Consider the following 23,934-nt stretch of genomic DNA (forward strand, 5'->3'; position numbering starts at 1 on the left):
CCACCGAGGCACGCGTCCAGAGGCAGGGACGGGCGGGCACCTTCCACTGGCAGGACCAACCAGATGACAGGCGGGGGACTACAAATCTAAGCGAGCATTGCGCGGTCCGCGTTATCGCGCGACTTGGAAATCTCGTTTCCTGCGTGCGACAGGAAGTGACGTCACGGCCCCGCCGCCTCAGCTGCCCCTTTCTCGCGAGGCGGAAGAGCCCTGTTCGCGGAGGAGCAAGGGGGCGCTAGGAGAGGGAACAGGGTTGCGGCGGCCGGGCGAGTAAGGGCTGGGGTGCGGGGAAGTTAGGCAGCAGAGCCCGCTGGGTGTCCGAGCACGGTAAGGCCGCACCTGCCTGGTCTGTCAGGAAAGAAGGCGCCCAGGACGAGGGCAGTTGTCGGGCGGATCCTGGGACGGAGGGCTAAGGCGGTGTGGAAGGAAGGCGCTTCTCCACGGATGGCGGCCGCAGATACTTCGGCCGCGGCCTCCAGTGGCCTCTCGCCGAAGGAAGAAGGGGAGCTTGAAGATGGAGAGATCAGCGACGACGACAATAACAGCCAGATACGGAGCCGGAGCAGCAGCGGCAGCAGCGGCTGCGGGCTGTTACCGTACCCGCGGCGCAGGCCTCCTCACCCGGCCCGGGGCGGTGGATCCGGCGGAGGCGGTGGCTCCTCCTCGTCCTCGTCCTCTTCTCAGCAACAGCTGAGGAATTTCTCACGCTCGCGGCACGCGTCGGAGCGGGGCCACCTCAGGGGACACAGCAGCTACCGACCCAAAGAGCCGTTCCGGTCCCATCCGCCGGCCGTGCGGATGCCTCCCAGCTCACTGTCCGAGAGCAGCCCCCGGCCGTCTTTCTGGGAGCGGAGCCACATTGCCTTGGACCGTTTCCGCTTTCGAGGCAGGCCCTACCAGGGTGGGAGTCGCTGGAGTCGGGGGCGAGGAGGGGTTGACCGAGGAGGCAAGTCCGGGGGTCGACCTCCTCTGGGAGGAGCAGCGGGACCCGGCTTCAGCAGCAGTCAGAGCTGGCGAGAGCCCTCTCCACCTCGGAAGAGCTGTATCCTTAACGTGGCGGTCTGCCCTGGGTGTGTCGCCTAAAGTTCCCTTTAGCGTCATTACTAGGCCTACGAGTGTAACTTTTCAGAGCCGCTTATTGTTGCTTTGTCAGTGTAAAGTAAGTTCTTTGGTATTTCCCATGAATCACATAACGATGTTTCTTAGGTTGTTTTATAGGATATCTTATTGCTTTTTAACCTTAATGTGTTACAAATTGGGGTAAACTAGTGGAATCAAACACGGTCAAATCAGGTTTGTAATAGTACATCCGAAGCCCGAGTTTCATAAGCACTTGGTTTTTGCTAGTACTGGTATGTTGTATGTTATGTGAAACTTTATTAGAGGGAGGAAGAAGTAGTAAACCGCTTGGGGAATGCCGTTACTTAAGTACATTACACTTTTACATTGGGAATCTCAGTTTCATTTTCCACATAATCCTACTGTTCTTGTAATCTTTTTTTTTTTTTTTTTACCTTCTTGATTTACTCTTCCTCACTGCTGCCTTTTATTGTGTGTGTGTAGAACCAAGTTGTCTTTTTCTATAACAATGGAAAGTTTATGCCCTTAACTACTAATTTTCCTGTGGTTGCTCACTTTTGGACCTTTTGTGTGTGTGTGTGTGTGTGTGTGTGTGTGTGTGTGGTACTGGGGGTGGAACCCAGGGGCTTTCTACCTCCAGGCTATACTCCCAGACCTATTTTATACTTTATTTGGAAACAGGGTCTCACTAAGTTGCTGAGAGCCTCACTAAGTAGCTGAGGCTGGCTTCGAACCTGTGTGATCCTCCTGTCTCAGCCTCCCAAGCGCTGGTATTACAAGCCTGCGCCACCATGCCTGGCCGATTTTTGGACGTTTTATAACTTAGTGCTGGCTAAATGTGGGCCAAATAAAAAGAAAAATTTTACCAGCACTTTAATATATGAATGGAGGAATGTGTAAATTATGGACAAGATGAGAAGGAAAACAGCAAAATACCTGATTCTTGCTGTGTCTAACCTTATTTACAGTTATCTTTAACTGTTAGGATTTATACTAAGAAATTAATCATCTGAAGGCATATTTTATGGTGGTCTTGTAAAACTGTGTCTTGACTTACTCTGATAGCTATGAAAAATAATTAAGAACTTTCATTACTAGTTAATGATTTTTAAAATATACATACAGGTAATGACATTTATTTGACAGACAAAATTATTTTTATAGAATAAGAGCAGAAAGGTCTTTTTCAAAATGTCATGCTATAAAGCCAGGAATGTTTAGTAAAAAAACAACAGTTTTGGAGCTGGGTGTAGTGGTGCACACTTGTAATCCCAGCATTTGGGAGGCTGAGACAAGAGGATGGAGGTTTGCCATCAGCCTCAGCTACTACTTAGTGAGGCCCTTTGCAACTCAGTAAGACCTTGTTTCAAATAAGAATTAAAAAAAAAAGTAGGGCTGAGGGTATAGCTCAGAGTTAGAATGTCCCTGGATTCCATCCCCAGTTCTGCAAAAGAAAAAAAAGAAACAACAGTTTCTAGTGTTGGTGCCCTGAAAAGACTTGCTTCTACAAATTTTGGGTTGTGTTTTCTAGGATTGTTTTAGAGAAGTAGGTATTCAGCCCCACCCCCCACCCCCCAGTACCAGAGATTGAATCCAGGGTCATTCTACTTTTGAGCTACACCCCCAGTCCTATTTTTATTCTTTTGAAATGGGGTCTCACTAAATTGCTGACAGCAACTAAGTAGCTAATCTATTTTATTTTGAAACAGTCTAAATCTGGGCATGGTGTCTTGTAATCCCAGCATTTGGGAGGCTGAGACAGGAGGATTGTGCAGGTTTGAAGCCAGCCTCAGCTACTTAGTGAGGCTCTCAGCAACTTAGTGAGGCCCTGTTTCCAAATAGAAGATAAGTCTGGGAGTGTAGCCCCGGGGGTAGAAAGCCCCTGGGTTCCATACTCAGTACCACAAACCCCCACTACCCCTCAAAAAAAGAAAAAACAGAGTCTAAGTTGCAGAACGCCTAAGTGGCTGAGGATGGCCATGAACCTGCGGTCTTCCAGTCTCAGCCTCCGAAGTACTGGGATTACTAGCATTCACCATCACTCAGCTAAATTTTTCAAAGATAGTAAATGTTCTTTCAAGATTAGATAACCTATGCCCAGGAAGATTAGAAAACCCATAAGATTTTTTAATTTGTGATTTGTTATTTTATTTTGAATTCAAAAACAAGGGTTAAACATCTCTGTGCTTTTTTTACAGAGATGAAACTTGTACTTTTGTTAGAAAGACAATGAAAATAAATAATTAAACTAGGCATGGTGGTGCACACTTATAATTCCAGTACTTGGGAGGCGGACACAGGAGGATTTCAGGTTCGTGGCCATCCTCACCTACTTAGGCCTTAAGCAACTTAGACTTTATTTCAAAATAAAATAAAATAGGGGTGGGGGTGTAAAACTCAGAGGTAGAATGCCCTGGATTCAATCCCCAGTGCCACAAATGAGTAGATTATTAAATAATTAGTAGAAAAGTTCAAGTTCAGATAGGTACTCTGGGAGCTCAAAGATTTTTAGAATTTTCTGTTTTGGAAAATTGAGAGATGAGTAGGCTTGCCTACCTTCTTCTACCTTTGTCTTTTCATTCAGTACCAGTTTGGGCCTCTGTCATATACCTTTATTTTTATGTTTATGTACTTTTATTAGTAAATGGACATATCATTTTGCAAAAAAGAGTATAGGAAATTATTCAGACCACGTGGTGTGACTTTGATTTCTGTAACAACTTGTCAGAAACAAGCTGTCTTGCTCTTTTTGTTTTCACAGATGCTGCACATTAAGAAAAGGATGCTTGTTATGATCTTCTCTGCTCATTGTTTTCAATGAAGTATCATTTATCTATCCAAGAGGTGGTGTTCTTTATAAGAATTTGAGAGGGAAAACAGTTCCTACCCACTTATATGTAATGTGAGCAAACAGAATTTGTAACACAAACCTTTATTCCAACACTTTAAATATCAATTGTATTGTTTAATTCATATTTACATTGTGTAATTATAAAAATGACTTATTTTACAAATACTGCTTAGAAAAGAATGAGACTAATTCTATGACTTCATTTTAATAATTTGGAAGTGAAGTATCCTGAATACAGGTTTCTTTTATGTGTCTGCCTGTTTCATAATTTCTTTATCTGTAATAATTAAGATATGCTAATTTCAGTTGGGTATGGTGATGCTGGATGCAATCCCTGTACTTGGAAGGCTGAGACAGGAGGATTGCAGGTTTGTGGCCAGTCTCAGCAACTTCATGAGGCCCTGTGCAACTTAGACCATGTTTAAAAAAAAAATAATAGGACGCTGGGTGTGGTGGTACACACTTGTAATCCCAGTACTTGGGAGGTTGAGACAGGAGTATTGCAGGTTTGAGGTCAGCCTTGGCTACTTAGTGAGGCCCTCTGCAACTTAATGAGACTCTGTTTCAAAATAAAAGATAAAAAATAGGGCTGGGGTGTAACTTGGAGGTAGAATGCCTTTGGGTTCAATCCCTAGTATCACCCTCCAAAAAATAGGCTGGAGGTGTAATTCAGAGGTGGAATGCCTCTGGGTTCCATTCTCAGTACCACAACAAACAAACAAAAATATGTTCATTTCAGCTTTAAAGAAACAATAAGCTGATGCTGGCACATGTTTGTAATCCCAGTATTTGTGGAGGCTGAGATAGGAAGATCTCGAGTTTGTGGCCAGCTTCAGCTACTTAGGCCCTCTGAAACTTAGACCCTGTTTCAAAATAAAGAATAAAGAAGCCGGGCGTGGTGGTGCATGCCTGTAATCCCCACGCTTGGAAGGTGGAGACAGGAGGATTGCCTGGTTCGAAGCCAGCCTTGCTGGCTTAAGAGACCCTGTTTCCAAATAAAAATATAAAATGGGTCTGGGAGTATAGCCTGGAGGTAGAAGGGCTTCCAGGAACCCTAGTACCACCAAAAAAAAAAAAAAAAAGAAGAAGAAGAAGAAAGAAGTAGAGCTAGGGGAATAACTCAGGTAGAATGTTCCTGGGCTCAATCTTTAGTACTGAAGGGGAAAAAAAAAAAAAAAACATACTGTTGCATCCCTTCATTCTTGCTCATTTTTACTTTTTTCTAATGACAGGTACGTTTTCTTTCTTAAACCAGTCTCCTTTGACTACACCCCCAGCTCCATTTTTTATTCTATATTTTTTGAAACAGGGTCTCAGTGTGTTGCAAAGGGCCTCACTAAGTAGCTGAGGCTGTCCTCTAACCGCGATCTTCCTGTCTCAGCCTCCCAAATGCTGGAATTAAAAGCGTGCACCGCTACGCCTGGCTTAAACTTTCAAATTAGATGAGAGCTAACATAATTAGGCCAGTGTCTCTATCAGTGAAAATTCATCCTCACTGCAGGTGGAGAGGTTGAATAGCTGTTTTTTTTTTTTTTTTCTTAAACCAGATTTTAAAGCCTGGCTTTTAACAGATAGTTCTTTTTAAAATTTTCAGGTAGAAATTGCTTCTTAACATGCTTAAAATTACATCTGGTAAGTGTTAATTTGATTCCAGTTACCCTGTATAGGCAAAGGCTGAAGATTTTGTTTAGCCTTGAAGGAGATAAGTCAGTTATGATCAAAACTCAATTTCATTTTCTTATTTGTCTATTCTTATTTTCTTTAGCATATTGAATCTTTTTTATTTGCAAATGTCTTTAGTGTTATTTACTTTTTATTACTGCAGTTTGCCTTTAGATGGTTTCATTGAAAAGCCAGAGGTAAATGTAGATACTTGTGGTATTTATGTACAGAGTGCATGAAAAGGGGAAGAAGAGAATAAGTAATTCTGACTTCACCAAAAGGTCACTTGAGTTGGGGTCATGTTGAAGAATAGAGAAACCTAGATAGAAAGCTGTGCATAAATTGTGATGAGCAGGGAAAAGGTAAGATTGGAAAGGTAAGTACAGGTCAGATCATAAAACCATTATATTCATTCTAAGGATTTTGGTCTCTATTCTTAATAAGATTTAAGCCAGGGGAGAGTTCTGATCAGATTTGTGTTCTAGAAAGATTACTCTGGCAGTGATGTGGGTCATGGTGGGTAGAGATAAGAGAGCCCAAAAGTCTTATGAGAACACATGCCTCTCCTATGATGAATAAAATAATGTAAGTACTTTAGAATGTTTTAGATGGAGAGAGGGTCCAAGTAAAACTCAATGGAGTTAGAGAAAAAGAGGATGGAGTTGTGAAGATTTTAAAAAGGTAGAAAAACCAGAGGCTAAGGGGAGTTTGGAAGCCAAGAAAGCAGTGGTTTACAGTATCAAATGCTTCAGAGAAGTCAGGTAAAATAAGGTTTGAGTCCTGTGTGCTTGTAATCCCTGTACTTGGGAGGCTAAGGTGGATGATCGCAGTTTCGAGGCTAGCCTTGGCAACAGTGAGACCCTGTTTCAAAATTAAAAATACAAAAGGTTGGGAAGTAGCTTGCCCCTGGCTTCATTCCCCATTACACACACACACACACACACACACACACACACACACACACACACACATTTGTAAACATTGATGGATAAACTTAGTGCAGTTTTTGTTGAATTAATGAGACAGAGCCAGATTCCATTTGGTTGAAAGGTATTACAAAACTCATATTCTTTCAAGAAATTTGATTTTGGAGAGATCAAAGGCAAAAACCAATAACAAAAAACATTTACTAGAACAACTTTGTTGCAGAATTGTTAAAGACTTTCAGTTGTGAAGTTTATTTACTTTATTTTTTATTTTTTTTGGTGGTACTGGGCGTGGAACCCAGGGGCTTTCTACCTCTGGGCTATATTCCTAGACCTGTTTTATATTTTATTTGGAAACAAGGTCTCACTAAGTTGCCAAGAGCCTCACTAAGTAGCTGAGGCTGGCTTTGAACCTGTGCAATTCTCCTGTCTCAGCCTCCCAAGCACTGGGATTACAAGTGTGCACCACCAGGCCCAGCTTTTATTATTATATTTGGTGGTGATTTTTACTCTTGAGTTGGTCATCAGGGGAGTTGAAAAATCTTTGCTGGCTGCTTGTCCGGTGAGTTGTTAGAAAAGGCCATATTTAGAGAACTGTAATGTTATATTCTAATCAGTACAAAGTGATTTGCAAATGATGTATTAAAACTACACAAAGTAGTGTCTTTTCTTATGTTAACTTCTAGACTGGAAGAACTGTTTGAAATTAGAAAATATATTTGAGTGCTACTTAATGTTTCTATTTATTTTTACTATGATTGGTCATAATTATTTTAGCAGTGTATATATTGAATGTTAGGATACCTGGTGAGCTCTGAGCTTATTATATATTAAAAATTTTAAGAAAACATCTTTTCAATCTAGGTACTAATAGTGAGTGTTCATTTTCTATCTCTTATTTTTTTAACTTGAAATATGAGAAGAAACTAAAGAGAAGAAACATTTTCTCCTGATTAGCTGAAGTATAAATTATCCACATCTGTGACAAACCATTCAGTTTCTCCCCTCTTCCTTCAGAAAAGAATCTTAACATCCAGCTTGTTATGGGCTTTCCTGGTACTTGTAGAAGAAAGGATGCTATAACCTAACTAGGTGGACTGTCTGTGAATACTACTTACTGGTAATTACTGACACTAATGATTTTGTAAGTGGACTCTTTAATTGGATACTTGTTAAGTTGAAATCTGGGCACATAATGAAAGTGGGCATTAGTAGAACATATATTAAATGGAATATGAAAATTCTAAAAATATATGTTCATCTTTCTTGAAACATTAAAAAGGGAGAAAATTCATCTGTAACTTGTTTTTTTGTTAAATTTAACTGGAAAATGTTTGGAAACTGGTTTCCTTAATATGCTGTTCAGCCAAAAGTTTTGGAAGATCTCCATCAAGAAAACAAAATTATTCATCAAAAAGTGAAAACTGTGGGGAAGAAACCTTTGAAGATTTACTTTTAAAGTATAAGCAAATACAATTGGAATTAGAATGCATCAATAAGGATGAAAAACTAGCTTTGAGTAACAAAGAAGAGAATGTACAGGAAGATCCTAAAACATTGAACTCTGAGGACCAAACAAGCACTGATAATGTCAGTATTATAAAAGACTCAAGTAAAGAAGTAGCTCCTGAGGAGAAAACACAGGTCAAGACTTTTCAGGCATTTGAATTAAAACCACTCAGGCAAAAATTGACTTTACCTGGAGATAAGAACAGGTTGAAAAAAGTTAAAGATGGAGCAAAACAGCCTTCCCTGAAATCCGACACTACTGAATCTAGTCAAGGTAATGGAATTAACTATTTCAATTAGTGAATGAGACTTTCTCTAAAGAAGTCACTTGTTGTTTTCAAAGTGCCCTCCATTGAAATGACTATCTGTAAATTGTTTTGTATTGTGTTTATGAGCATTCATCTTATTTAATAATGACAGTTTGGGCCGAGCGTGGTGATGTATGCTTGTAATCCCAGCATTTGGGAGGCTGAGTCAGGAGGATAGCAGGTTCGTGACTAGTCCCAGCTATTAGTGAATGAAGCCCTCTGCAACTCAGTGAGAACCTGTTTCAAAATAAAGAATAAAAAGTAGTTCTGGGGGTATAGCTAGGAGGTAGAATGCTCTAGTACTATAAATAATGATGATGATGATGATGATGATGACAGCTTTTGTTTCCTGCTAATCTTTATTTCTCTTTTGACCTAACATATTGACCAGGATTTATAGTGCTGAAAATAGGTGATAATCATGGGCGTGTTTGTTTCCTAACTTATAAGGAATGCTTTTTCTTTTGAGGTACTGGGGATTGAACGTGGGCATATTACCTCTGAGATACACAGTCTGCCCTACTTTATTATTTTTAGTTAAAACAAAGTCTCATTAGGTTGCTGAAGGCCTCACCATGTTGCTGAACCTGTAAAACCTGTGATACTCCTGTATAGCCTTCCAAGTACTGGAATTATGAGTGCCACCACTCCCGGCTTCCCCTATTCTTTGAGATTTTCAGCATAAGTAGATATTGAAGTTAGTTATATCTTTTTTCCTTCATTATTGAAATGAGCATTTATGCCTTATATTAGTGTGGTTTCTTCTTTATTAATAAGATATAATTTATATACACTTGAGTTCTTTTTACTTTATAGTTTTTTAAATTTTGACATACAGGTTGTTTGGAGAATCAATAATCATTACCAGCCAGTATAATTAAGATACAGACTAGTTCCATCATCCCTTAAAAAATGTCCTTTTATAGTTAACCCCTCCTTCAACTCTTAGTCCATCCCAAGATGTACAGATCTGTCCCAGTAGTTTTGCCTTTTCCAGATGGAATATTCATATTTATGGCTTTTATGTTGTAGTGAAACTAGGGATTGAACATATTGCACATGGTAGACAAATGTTCTCCTATCATTGAGCTACATCCGCTGCCGTTTTTATTTATATTTATCTTTGCAGGTCTTGGGATGGAACCCAGGGGCATTCACCCTCCAAGCTACATCGTTGCCTTATTTATTTATTTATTTATTTTGGGGGGTCTGGGTATGGAACCCAGGGACATTTGACCTCTGAGCTACGCCCCCTGCCCTATTGTTTATTTTTTATTTTGAAACTGGGTCTCACTGAATTGCAGAGGGCCTCACTAAGTAGCTGAGGCTGTCCGCAAACCGCAATCCTCAGGTCTCATCCTCCCAAATGCTGGGATCAACAAGTGTGAGCCACCACGCCCGGCTCCTTGCCCTATATATTATTTCTTTATTTTTTGTGGTACTGGGGGTGGAACCCAGAGGCTTTCTACCTTCAGGCTATACTCCCAGACCTATTTTTATATTTTGTTTGGAAACAGGGTCTCACTAAGTTGCTGAGAGCCTCACTAAGTAGCTGAGGCTGGCTTCGAACCTGTGTGATCCTCCCGTCTCAGCATCCCAAGTGTGGGGATTACAAGCATGTGCCACCATGCCCAGCTTTTATTCTTTTATTTTGAAACCGTCTCACGAAGTTGTGGAGGGCCTCACTAATGCTGAGGCTGTCTGCGAACTGTGATCCTCCTGTCTCAGTCTCCCAAATGCTGGGATTACAAGTGTGCATCACCACCCCTGGCTCTGCCCTTTTTATTTTTGAGACAAGGTCTTGCTAACTTAGGTTGTCCATGCTGGTCTTGAATTTGCTATTCTCCTGCCTTACTCTTTTTTTTTTTTTTTTTTTTTGGTGGTACTGGGGGTGGAACCCAGGGGCTTTTCTATCTCTGGGCTCTACTTCCAGATCTAATTTATACTTTATTTGGAAACAGTGTCTCACTAAGTTGCTGAGAGCCTCACTAAGTAGCTGAGACTGGCTTTGAACCTGTGCCATCCTCCTGTCTCAGCCTCCCAAGCGCGGGGATTACAAGTGTGTGCCATCATGCCTTACTCTTCTGAGTAGCTGGGATTATAAACATGTGTCACTCTGCCTGCTTATGCTGTGGATCTCATTATGTTGCCTGGGTTGAACTTCTGGGCTCATCTGACCCTCTCTCCTAAGCCTCCAGAATACCTGGGATTATAGGTGTGTGCTACTACACCCTAAATAGTCATTTATGCCTTTATGAGCTTTCATTTTAGAAGGGAAGATAATAAACATGGGTAAATTCACTTATGAAGGAGAAAAGTATAGTAGTAACATGGATGGGAGCAATAGGTACTGTCACTAATAGGTAGTCTTCTACATTTGAAGGTGAGATGTAAACAAAGACTTTAAAGTCTGTAAAAGAATAGCCAAACGAATGTATGGAAGAATTTTCTAGGCAAAGAGAACATTGATTTTCAGAGGACCAGTGATATCTGTCAGTTTGACAGAAATGCAAGTTATCAGGCTTTACTCCAGGGCCACTGAATTGTGAACTCTGGGAACAGAGCCTAGCTATCTGTATTTATCCAGCCCTTTGGTTGGTTTCTGATATACACTAATGTTTGAGAATCATTGTTCTGGAGTAATGACCCTAATGCAGAAGTGGATGCCTGGCATATTTGGGGTAATAAGGAGGCCTCTGCTACCAAAGAAGAATGAGGTGGTAGGTGTGGTGGTGTACACTTGGAATCCCAGTAATTCAGAAGCTGAGACAGCAGGATCATAGGTTCAAGGATAGCCTCAGCAATGTGGGAGGCCATGTTTCTAAATACAAACTAAGTGGGCTATAGGGCTGTAGCTTGGAGTAGAATGACCCTGGATTCAATCTCCAGTACCAAAATAAAACAAAGAATGAGGGATATGAACAGTGGTAGAGAAGAGATCAAAGATGGCAGGTGAGAGCACATATTGAGCCTTCTAGCAACTTTTTTTTCAGAGTGAATTGAGCTTTTTATTTTTTATTTTTCTTATTGGGGCATTATACATCATAGGTTCTGAGTGACAGATAACATGCATGCAGCATCCCTTCAGCTCCCTATCAGATCTCTCCTTTGTCCTCCCTCTCTCCCATTCGTTTAGACCTCATCTGAGGTCTTCCTTTCCCCAAATCTCTCTAGCTTCCACCTCTGAGTGAAAAATATGGCCTTCATTTTCTTTTTTTTTTTCCTTTTTTTTTTTTTTTCTTTTTATTTTTTTGCAGTACTGGGGATGGAACCCAGGGGCATTCTACTTAGGAACTACACCCATGGCCCTACTTTTTATTCTTTATTTTGAAACAGGGTGTCACTGAGTTGTAAAGGGCCTCAGTAAGTAGCTGGGGCTGTCCGCAAACCACGATCATCCTCTCAGCCTCTCAAATGCTGGGGTTACAAGCATGGATCATCATGCCTGGCTCTGGCCCCCCCTCCCTTTTTATTGACTGCCTAATCTCACTGTAATATTCTTGAGTTCCATCCCTTTTCCTGCAAATGACATAATTGTTTTTATATGGCTGAGTAGAAGTCCATTGTATGTATAGATCATAATTTTGTAGTCTATTTGTTGTTGGACTTGAGCAAAAGACTCTTTGTTTTCAAAAGATTGCCCTGGCTACCCTGTTTAGAGTATTCTTTATGGATACATATGTCTATTACATTCTATGATGTTTTTCTTAACCTTGAAATTTTGGAATTTCTGTAATACTACATACATCTGGTTTTTCTTGTAACTTTGGCCCCCCTCCCCCTTGTTTTCTAAGAATTACTTTTTCTAACCTGGGCAAGATGGTGCACGCTAGTAATCCCAGCATTTGGGAGGCTGAGACAGGAAGATCAAGGTTCGCGGACAGCCTCAGCTACTTAGTGAGGCTCTTTGCAACTCAGTGAGAACCTGTTTTTAAATAAAGAATAAAAAGTAGGGTTGGGGGTGTAGCTCAGAGGTAGAATGCCCCTGGGTTCCATCCTTAATACCACACACAAAAAAATTACTTTTCCTATATAGCTTCTTAATTTTTCATGTCCTTGAAATGTTCCATTTTCCTAACAATGTTCCATTGTTAGGGTCATTAGCATATAGATAAAACCCTATCTACAACTCAAGAATCTTAGTATCAGGGCTGGCCCATAATCCCAGTGATTTTGGAGGCCCAGGCAGGAGGATCACAAGTTTGAAACCAGCCTGGTTGACTTGTCACGACTCTGTTTCAGAATGAATAAAAAGGAGCCGGGCATGGTGCCACACGCTTATAATCCCAGTACTTGGGAGGCTGAGACAATAGGATTGCTTATTTGTGGCCAGCCTGGCTACTTAGTGAAGCCCTCTGCAACTTAATGAGACCCTCTTTCAAAATAAAGAATAAAATAGGGCTGGTGGTGTAGCTTAGAGGTAGAATGCTTCTGAGTTCAAACCCCAGTACCGAAAAAAAAAAGGCTGGAGATGTAGCTCTTTCATAGAACACCCCTGATATCGATCCCCAATATCACCAAGGAAAAAAGAAGAGAAATCCCAGTTAATAATTTTACAAATACTATGTGACTAAAAAGGGCTAATTTGCATTTTAGAAGTTTGAGTAAAAACTAAAATTTTTTATTGTATTGGTGGCAGTGTTAGTATAATGCCTAATTACCTGGTTGGTCATTTTATAAAATAAACTGTATTTATGTTAGTGTAAAGTTTTGTCTGAAATATATGGTTTGTACTTGTTTTTAAAGTACCATTATTAGGCTGGGTGTGGTGGCGCACGCTTGTAATGCTAGCATTTAGGAGGCTTGAGATAGGAGGATCACAGGTTCGCAGACAGCCTCAGCTACTTAGTGAGACCCTCCACAACTCAGTCAGACCTTGTTTCAAAATAAAGAATAAAAAATCGGGCTGGGGATGTAGCTTGTTTGCTTTTTTGTTTTTTGGTGGTACTGGAGTTCCTGGAAACCCTTCTACCTCCAGGCTAGGGCTACACTCCCCAGACCTATTTTATACTTTTTTTAAAATTTGGAAACAGGGTCTCTTAAGCGCTGGCTTCGAACCTGCGCGATCCTCCTGTCTCTGCCTCTCAAGCGCAGGGATTACAAGCATACGCCACCATGCCCGGCTGGGGATGTAGGTTGGAGGTAGAATGCCTCTGAGTTCAATCCCCAGCACCACTAAAATGAATAAGTACCATTGTTACCAGGTGTGGTGGCACATGCTTGTTATCCCAGCCTTTGGGAGGCCGAGATAGGAGGATTGTAGTTTTCAGACAGCCTTAGCTAATTAGTGAGGCCCTTTGCAGCTCAGACCCTGTTTCAAAATAAATAATAAAAAATTATATATATAGGGCTGGGGTGTAGTTTGGAGGTTAAATTTCCCTGGGTTCCATCCCCAGTACCGCAAAAAATAAATAAATATAAAATAAAGTCCCATTGTGCTCAGAAGGTACCTAATGGATACTTGCTTCTGTGCAAATTAATTGAGATACTGCTACATGTTATAGTCAAGTGAGATCTTAATTAACTAGTAGAGTTCTCATGGCCTAATCGAACTCAATAGTTTTCTCATGTAGGAGAGAAATCTAGTGCTTTCTGTATTTATTATTGGAAATGTGTTTATCTCTTTTCAGTTTGCTCTATTTTTGTGTTATTACTATTTTGGAATTATTTAAAGGATGGTTAGTTTTGTTGTAGTAAGACATATGCATTGCTGAAAATGGCTATACCACAAAATTATATGGTAAAAATAAAAGGGTTTATAGAGGAAAGCGGGGCTAGATGAATAACACTAAAAAACTTTATCAGTAGAGCTGGGCATGGTGGCATACACCTGTAATCCCAATATCTGGGAGGTTGGGATAGGAATGCAGGCTTGAAGCCAGTCTCAGCAACTGAGTGAGACCCTGTTTCAAAAATAAAAAATAAAATAGGGCTTAGAATATAGCTTAGAGGTAGAACTCCTGGGTTCAAGTCCCAGCACCATAAAAACAAAAAACAAAATAGCCAGGCATGGTGGCGCATGCTTGTAATCCCAGCCCTTGGGAGGCTGAGATAAGAGGATCGCACAGGTTCGAAGCCAGACTCAGCTACTTAGTGAGGTTTTCAGCAACTTAGTGAAACCCTGTTTCCAAATAAATTATAAAATAGGGCTGGGGGTACAGCCTGGAGGTAGAAAGCCCTTGGGTTCCACTCTCAGTACCACACACACACACACACACACACACACACACACACAATCAAAAAACAAACTTTGTCAGTGGAAAGATAATAAAATAGTGCAACTGTAATACAGAAAATGGATTTAAAAAGCTTGAAATATTATAACAAATGTCACTTAACCTTAAAGTGTACTTTAAAAGACTTAAAGTGTACTTGTAGAAGTAGAATGTTTGTAGTGTAAGTATTGTGAAATGGAGCAAGGAGTGATATTTGAAATCAGAATATGAGTGTGGCTCGTAATACACAGTTAACTGACGTACCTGGTAGAGTTTGAATATATGATTAGTGTATTCCTAAATGTTTCATATCACTTGGGTACTGTTTTCTATATTCTCTTAATGTTTCATCGAGTCAAATCACACTTAATGTTAAGCACAGATTTTCTCATACATTAATTATATTGTGAGAACTTCATATTTCCTATAATAAGCCTTATAGCAGAACTCATCTCTCTCTAAACTTGGTGATTGCCTTCTCTTTGTTTTGTCCAGGGTGCTTGGTTAGTTATTTCTAAATTTACTGAATAATCTACATATTCTTTCACAAGTAAGGCCCCCTTGAACAGTTAGAATGTTCATCATAAAAGATTTTTGAGTTAAGTTCATTTTTTAAAAATAAAAATTGTATCTATCTCAATACTACTGTAAATGTACAATATTATGTGATTTGTAAAGCTTTTGTTGATACTCTACTTCAAAATTGTGGGCCCAAGGCTAGAAGTCTGAAAAAAGTGTGTGGGTGGGTTTAATTTTGCAGATACTTAAGTTGCCACTGCTGGTGCTTTTCTAGGTAAATAGAATATTCTATGATGATTAATACTAAGATCATTCTCTAAATGTTGAATTAATTTCTACTTTAGAGGACTAATTTAGTTTACTACTAATCTGTCACTATGGATTATATATTTGGTTATGAAGTTTTTATTTGTATACTCTGAATTTTGTGCTTATTTGAAAAATTTGAAACAATTTTATCAAAGTATAGTTTTAGTTTAGTACTTGAATTATTTTGCTTTTATAACTATGAAATAGGTGTTTGAAGTTTGTTCATATTTTCATTCTCTTTAAAGGCAGTCTTTTGGTTAAGAGCTTGAGAAAATGAGATTGTAATGACATTCTTTACAATCATTACAAAACATATAGCATTATTATACAACATTTTATTTTAGATTGTTACTATCTTTTAGAATATTTAAGGGATATTATCTTATTTTAAAGGAGTAGAAGATAAAGAACAAAATTTAACAAGAAGAATTAGTACCTCAGATATTCTATCTGAAAAGGTAAGACACTGCTTTGTGGGATTGGGTAGTCTGTTCTTTTGAAACCATCACTATAATGTTATTTGGATATAAGCATTAAGAAAAGAAATTCTGCAGAAGTATCTTGGAATCTCTATTCATTAGGCTTTACAAATTATATTAAAGTTTTGTACATATCTATACATGCTTACTTGATTATTGTTTGGTTTTTGAAACTTAATTTTGATCCAGAGATTTTTTTCCCCTACTCTTTGCTGATTATCCAGTGTGGGAAAGCTTTGTAGTTATATAGACCTTGGCCTGGTATCAAATTCTAGCTCTTCCTCTCTATTAGCTGAATGACCTGTTAGCTGAATAAGCTGTTTAGTTTTTGCTTCTCTCTTTCTTTTCCTACAGAATGAATTTAGTGCCATGCATTCCCTGGGTTGTTAGGAAGCTTCAGTAAAATACAGAAGCATCAAATACTGTGGTTAACATGTAACCGGCACTCAATAACTCAAGCCTTTTTCTTTGTTGAATTGTAGATGTGAGCTATCTGCAGTTTCTTCTGTTGAGTTTTCAGTTGTTATGAGTAAATTGGAATGAATGATTCAAAGATCCTTAGGAGCCAGGCGTGGTGGCGCACACTTACAATCCCAGCATTCGGGAGGCTGAGACGGGAGGATCGCGGTTCGCGGACACCTTCAGCTACTTAGTGAGGCCCTCTGCAACTTAGTGAGACCCTGTTTCAAAATAAAGAATTAAAAACAGGGCAGCAGGTATAGCTCGAAAAACAAACAAAAAACAAAGATCTTTTTGGTGGTACTGGGGTTCCTGGAAGCCCTTTTACCTCCAGGCTACACTCCCAGACCCATTTTTACATTTTTATTTGGAAACAGGGTCTCCTAAGCCAGTGCGCGTGGCTGGCTTCGAACCTGCGCGATCCTCCTGTCTCTGCCTCCCAAGCGCGGGGATTACAAGTGTGGGGATAAAACAAAGATCTTTAGGAAGCTTGTAATCCAGCATTTGGGAGGCTGAGACAGGAGGATCGCGGTTCATGGACAGCCTCAGCTACTTAGTGAGGCCCTCCACAACTTAATGAGACCCTGTTTCAAAGTAAAAGAATAAAAAATAGGGCAGGGGGTGTAGCTCAGAGGTCGAATGCCCCTGGGTTCCATCCCCAGACCCGGAAAAAAAAATTGAAGATCTTTAGCAAAGATGACCCTGAATTTAGGAATGCTAGATACCTGCACATGTCTCTCTTTCACCCCCCCCCACACAGTATGTTTCTCTCCATATATATACATATATATACATACATATACACATCCTTTACAGTCATATGCTCATAAACATTTTTAATATACTTAAAATTCTATAAAGTTGATGTATGTATTTTATTTTTTTGTGGTACTGGAGATTGAACCTGGGGGCATTCTACCTTAGAGCTATACCTCCAGCTCTATTTTATTTTTATTTTGAAAATAAAAGTAAAATAGGTTGATGAAAATTTGCTAGCTTGATGAAAATTTCACCTACTTGTTGAGGCTGTCCTCGAGCCTGCAATCCTCTTGTGTCAGCCTCTCAAGTACTGGGATTGTAGGCATGCACCACCATGCCTGGCTAACATTTGTTTTATAGATAAAAATACGATTCGTTTGAGTAGGGAATAGTTCAGTGACTTGTTTAGTTACGTAGGAATTAGGTATCAGCAAGAATTAGGTTCTCTGATTCCTAGGTCACTGCTCTTGGTTTTCAAACAGCTCTTTCAAGTAGCATGTAGTGCAACAGAACTAGTAATTTCTTCCTTTCATTCTAAAATAAGCAGTTATAGAAAGTAATCAGAGTCTCAGTAGAAGAGTGTTGATAGCTCTTTTGGGGTAAACTCTAGTTTATAGTAGAGTTTTCAGTAATTGTGGAAATGTTTTATAGCTGAACTCGCCACTATGGTAGCTGTGAGTCACATGGCCATGAAGAACATGATTGTGATTGATATGACTTAGGTACAAAATCTTAATTCAATTTTAGTTTATTTAAGATTAAATAGGCAAATGTTGCTCAGTGCTATCATATTGAACAGCATAGCTCTAGAATTTCAGTACCAGGCAATAGAATTTGGTATGTTTAAGTGACTTAGAATTAAGAATCATTACAATTTTAAATTGTATTATTTACTTGTATTTCCCAGCAGTGGGAAGGGTAACTGTATTCTGGTTTGGTTAAACTGAAATATCAAAGTATATGATGGTATTTCATTAGGGATTTATGGTAGTAAATATTAAGGTAAAACCATTAGGTAGCATTCACTATTTTGGTTATACTTAAGAATAGAAATAATTTAACTGGATTTTAGAAGAAAAATAAAATGTGTTTATTATTATTGTTATTATTATTGTTATTATTATTATTTTGCGGGTCTGGGGATAAAACCCAGGGGCATTGACCTCCAAGCTACACCTTCTGCCCTATTTTTTATTCTTTAGTGTGAAACAGGGTCTCACTAAGTTGCAGAGGGCCTCACTAAGTAGCTGAGGCTGTCTGCAAACCATGATCCTCTGGTCTCAGCCTCCCGAATGCTGGGATTACAAGTGTGTGCCACCACACCTGGCTTGTCTTTTCATTTTTGAAACAGGGTCTTACTGAGTTGTGAAAGGCTTGCTAAGTAGCTGAGGCTGTCCTGGAACCACAATTCTCCTCTCAGCCTCAATCTCCTGAATGCTGGGATTACAAGTGTACACCACCACACCTGGCTACCAATAATCTTTTGCAGTGTTAAACTTTGACCTTTTTGACTCCTCCTTCCCCCTTTATAATATCAAAGGACCCTCATAAAACACCCCCCTCAAATCCATAGACTCCAGTAATGACCCTCTGCAGTTCAGTTATAGCTAAAATGTGGAGAATACATTGGACAGTGCCTTTTTTTTTTTTTTTTTTCGGTAATGGGGATGGAACCCAGAAGCATTTTACTCTGAGCTACAACCCCCAGCCCTATTTTTCAGTTTTTATTTTGAAACAGGGTCTCACTGAGTTGCAAAGGGCCTCACTGATTAGTAGCTGAGGCTGTCCATGAACCTGGATCCTCATTTCAGCCTCCCCAATGCTGGGATTACAAGCCTGTGTCACCACTCCTGGCTGGACAGTGCATATTAAGTTATAGTTAGGAGTAAAAAGTTCTGGTGTGCTATTGCATGATAGGGTGACTATAGATAGCAATTATGTATTTTGTTTTTCAAAAAATTTGAAGAAAGGATTTTGAATGTTTTCACCATAAGTTAATAAATGAATGAGGATGTATGTTTAACCTCGATTTAAGCATTATATAGTGTATACATTAATGGAAACATCACATAGTACCCCATTAATATGTGTAATTATATTTTTATGTATCAGTTAAATAAATTTATAAAAAGGTAGAATGAAGCTGGGCATGGTGGCACATGCTTATAATCTCAGTATTAGGGAGATAGAGACAGGATTAAGGCCAATGCATGGTAATTTAGTGAAACTCTGTTTCAAAAAGAAAATAAAAAACGAGAGGTAAAACACCCCTGGGTTCAATCTCTAGTACCACCCCTCAAAAAAATTAGGAAGTTATTTCAGTTGAAAAAAATTTGCTTTTAGCATATTTTCCTGCTTTAGGCTTTCCAAAGGAGTCTTAGATGTTTAAAATATTTTAAATATACAGATAAATGTCTGTAGCTTTAGAATATAAAATACTAAAGTGGAGCCAAGTTTCTACAGATTATTTTACCTTCAGCAGTGTGTGTGTGTATGTGTGTGTGTGTGTGTTACTAGAGGGCATGGAACCTGGGACCTTCACCTTCCAGGCTACATCCATAGCCAGCCCTGTTTTATTATTATTATTATTATTATTATTATTATTATTTTTTTTTTTTTTTTTTTTTTTTTTTTTGCGGGCCTGGGGATGGAACCCAGGGGCATTCAACCTCCAAGCTACAGCCCCTGCCCTATTTTTTATTCTTTATTTTGAAACAGGGTCTCACTAAGTTGCAGAGGGCCTCACTAAGTAGCTGAGGCTGTCCGCGAACCGCCATCCTCCGGTCCCAGCCTCCCAAATGCTGGGATTACAAGTGTGCACCACCACGCCCAGCTCTATTATTATTATTTTTTAAACAGGGTCTTGCTAGGTTGCGCGATTGCCCTGGAACCTGTGATCCTCCTGTCTCAGCCTCCTAAGTATTGGTCCTTCAACAGTATTTTAAAGAATGAATTAAGTATATATAAGAAGGAAGTTTACAAGCTTGAGTTTTGACATTCAGTGTGTCTGTTTTCTGTGTTACTTGTGAGTCTGACAAATCACATGATTAGGGAACTACTTTGTTTTTTGTTACCTTTTCTGGGTTCTTGATTTATTCTTGCATTTGTTGTCATCAGAGTTTTAATCTTTCAAGTTTGGTTAGCTCTGTTAAAATGCTTATGTCTAACTCTTAACATTCTATTTTATATCATCCTGTTTTATCAGTTGTACTTTCCTCCTCCTACTTTACATATTTACATATATGCAGATAACCTCTATTGAAGTTATCTCAAAAAAAAAAAACTTCTTTTTGCATTATAGAAACTAAATTAGAGTCAGGCTTTGGGAAGTAAATTAGTTGCCTTATTTTATCTACATTTTCCTCTTAAATATTTGCCTAAACTAACTTTAAATTCTAATTTTATAAAATTGTTTACTTGGTAAAGTGTTGGTTAAATAATAGAATTTAAAATTTTTAACTCTTTGTGTTTTTAAAGAAGCTTGGTGAAGATGAAGAAGAGCTATCTGAATTACAACTTCGTCTTTTAGCTCTTCAATCAGCCAGTAAAAAGTGGCAACAGAAAGAACAGCAGGTGATGAAAGAAAGCAAAGAAAAGTTGACTAAGACAAAAACTGTGCAGCAGAAAATTAAAACCAGTACAAAACCACATTCGGCTAAAAAAGTTAGCACTACAGGTGATTATTTCCATTAAATTCTTTTAATTAATTCATATATAACTAGCTTCAAGACTTTAATTCAGGGAGTTTTGAGTTTGGGGAATTATAAGGTACTAAAGTGGAGGTCAATCCTGTATATACAGAGCTTAAAAGAACAAGTATATACATTGATAATGAAAATAACTTTTTGTGGTACTGGGGATTGAACTTAGGGGCATTCTATCTCCAAGATACACCCCAGCCCTCTTTTATTTTAATTTTCAATTAAAAAAATTTTTTTTTCTTTTTTTTTGGTGGTACTGGGAATGGAAACTGGGGCCTTCTTCCTTTGGGTTACACTCCCAGACCTATTTAAAACTTTTTTGGAAAAAGAGTCTAAGTTACTGAGAGACTCACTAAGTGCTGAGGCTGGCTTTGAACCTGTGCGGTCCTCCTGTGTCAGCCTCCCAAGTGCTGGGATTACAAGCGTGCGCCACCACGCCCAGCTTTTACTTTAATTTTGAAAAAGGGTTTGCTAGGTTGATGAGAGTCTCAGTACTTGCTGAGGCTGCCCTCGAACCTGTGATCCTCCTGTCTAAGCCTCCCAAGTATTGAGATGATAGGTGTGCACCACCACACCTGGCTTGAAAATAATTTTTTAAAGCTTTTTTAGCTTCTATAATATAAATTCTAACTCTGTAACAGATAATGATGTTTCTGTATTTTTCATTTAAAGCTAAACAAGCATTGAGGAAGCAACAAACAAAAGCATGGAAGAAACTACAACAGCAAAAAGAACAAGAAAGACAGAAAGAGGAGGATCAACGAAAACAAGCTGAAGAAGAAGAGAGAAGGAAAAGAGAAGAAGAAATCAGAAAGATTCGAGATCTCTCAAATCAGGAAGAGCAGTACAATCGATTCATGAAACTGGTTGGTGGAAAGAGGAGATCAAGAAGTAAAGTAAGGAGTGCAAAAATATAAAATCAAAACCATCAAATTTAAGTGTCCTTTAGTCTTATTTCATAGATTTAACTGAGAAAAACTACAAGTATTTTGTGTTTGATAGAGCTTATTATATAAATAACTCTTGGAAGAAAAAGAATATATATTTAGGAACAAATCTTTTATGGTCACGATATTAAAAGTAGAACTGAAAGAAAATAAAATTTTGATTAGCAAGGACTGCTTTTTTGTTCATTTTGTATTTAGAAGATAATAGGATTGCTTAAATTGTGATAAGGGCTTATTCTAAAAATGTCTGTTTCTTAAGTAGAAGAGCAGAATTTTTTTGGTTTTTCATTGTTTAGTAATGAGAAATGCATTATGATTAATATGGACTATTTTAAAGACTTAAATCATATGGTTATTAGCATATGTGGCTATTTTATATTTAGTCATGAAGCGTTGGTTGGGCAGTAATGTGTGTATCATTGATATTGACTGAGTGTATTTTATGGATGGTGTCAGGAAGTTGTTTTTTTTTTTTTTTTTTTTTTTTTTTTGTGGTACTGGGAGTGGAACCCAGGGGCTTTCTACCTCTGGGCTATACTCCTAGACCTATTTTCTATTTTATTTGGAAACAGGGTCTCAGTAAGTTGCTGAGAGCCTCACTAAGTAGCTGAGGCTATGCGATCCTCCTGTCTCATCCTCCCAAGTGCGGGCCACCACGCCCAGCGGTGTCAGGAAGTTTATTAGAGATTTTTTATTGATCTAGTGTTAGTATCAGTGATAGTGATTTTGGAAGTTTGAGCAAAAATATATAATTGTGAATGTGCTAATGTAGAATAAAGAAATATGAAAAATAAGAGTTCTTTAATTGGAGGAAGTTAAGAGTTAGGGCTGCTTAAGCAGGGAATATAAATATTCATACATGAACTTTTTTATACTTAGTGCATTATAGTCTTGACACATAATATTGTTAGTGATAGTGACATACATCCACACAGCACTTGAATATTGTATTATTTGCCTTTACTCTTCATCTAGATAGGTTTTGCTAGTTTTTAGTTTGTTATAAAACTATCTTGCCAGGCATGGTGGTGCATACTTATAATCCCAGTACTTGGGAGGCTGACACAGGAGAAGTGCAGTTTCAGGGATGGTACCATATCTTAGTGAAATTCTTAGCAACCTAGTGAGACCCTATTTCAAAATAAAAAGTTAAAAAGGGTAACACAAACACACACACACACACAATTTCTGAGTTAAACTTTTTTTTTGTGTTTTCTGTGTGGTACTGGGGATAGAACCCAGGGACATTCTACCTCCGAGTTATACCTCTAGCCCTACTTTTTTGAAACACGGTTTCACTGAGTTGTAAAGGGCCTCGCTAAGTAGGAGCTGAGGCTGTTATTGAACCACTATCCTCCTGTCTCAGCCTCCCAAATGCTGGGATTACAAGTGTGCACCATCATGCCCAGCTCTGAGTTAGACACTTTAAGAAGTAAAGAAGATAACACACAGTACACAAACACAACCCAGAGATTATGGTTTTCAGGTATTATTTCTTTATACATAATTAAATATTGATAGGTTTTTTTGGAACCATTCCAGTATAATCTTTGTGATATAAAACAAGCATTTATTCCTCTCAGAAGCCATTCAGTGTTAAAGAACTTGGTATAATCTTATTTTATAGAGGAATAGCTAATTATTTAGTGGCCCATCTAACTATGGAGATTTCATCTATATAAATGGTACTTTTAGATTCCATTTTGTGTCTGATGCTGCATTTATAAAATGTCCACCACAGTGTACTTGTCATGTAAATCAAATTTTCCAAACCTGAAGTGTTAGGCAGGTCTAACTGAATCATCATGATTATTGATATAGTTCCCCAGAAGATAATTAACAGTTTTTTCATGATTTGTAGCTCAAAAATAGACTAAGACTGAAATGCTTTGAAAACTAAGAAAAGCATGTATATTTAGTCCTCAGATCCTGACCTGAAGCGATCCTTAGATAAGCAACCTACTGATAGTGGAGGAGGCATATATCAATATGATAACTATGAAGAAGTTGCTATGGATACTGATAGTGAAACCAATTCTCCAGGTATGAGCCAAAGCTTAAAACATTTTTTATCTCAATTATTAGAGAAATCATACAGCTGTGCAAAACTGTGAAAAAATGTGTAATGAGATTGGGACTTGCTAATGAATTGTACAACCATAGACATTTAGTGTTGTAAATATTTAAGGGAGAAAACTTCAACTGTATAT

General features: G+C 38.7%; 1 protein-coding gene across 1 annotated transcript in view; it reads left to right on the forward strand.

Annotated features, from left to right (window-relative positions):
* Positions 1 to 444: 444 nt before the first annotated feature.
* Positions 445 to 23,934, forward strand: part of ZFC3H1 (zinc finger C3H1-type containing) — a gene marked incomplete at both ends in the record, with an annotated part of 64,854 nt that continues 41,364 nt past the window's right edge. The window contains 6 exons of the mRNA XM_080706362.1: positions 445 to 1,042; positions 7,886 to 8,302; positions 15,773 to 15,837; positions 20,554 to 20,752; positions 21,450 to 21,673; positions 23,644 to 23,767. Coding sequence (XP_080562488.1) covers positions 445 to 1,042; positions 7,886 to 8,302; positions 15,773 to 15,837; positions 20,554 to 20,752; positions 21,450 to 21,673; positions 23,644 to 23,767 — 1,627 coding nt within the window. The remainder of the gene's footprint in view (positions 1,043 to 7,885; positions 8,303 to 15,772; positions 15,838 to 20,553; positions 20,753 to 21,449; positions 21,674 to 23,643; positions 23,768 to 23,934) is intronic.

Source organism: Muscardinus avellanarius (genome assembly GCF_963383645.1).
Source record: "Muscardinus avellanarius genome assembly, chromosome: 11".
In the NCBI taxonomy this organism is placed as follows: Eukaryota; Metazoa; Chordata; class Mammalia; order Rodentia; family Gliridae; genus Muscardinus; species Muscardinus avellanarius.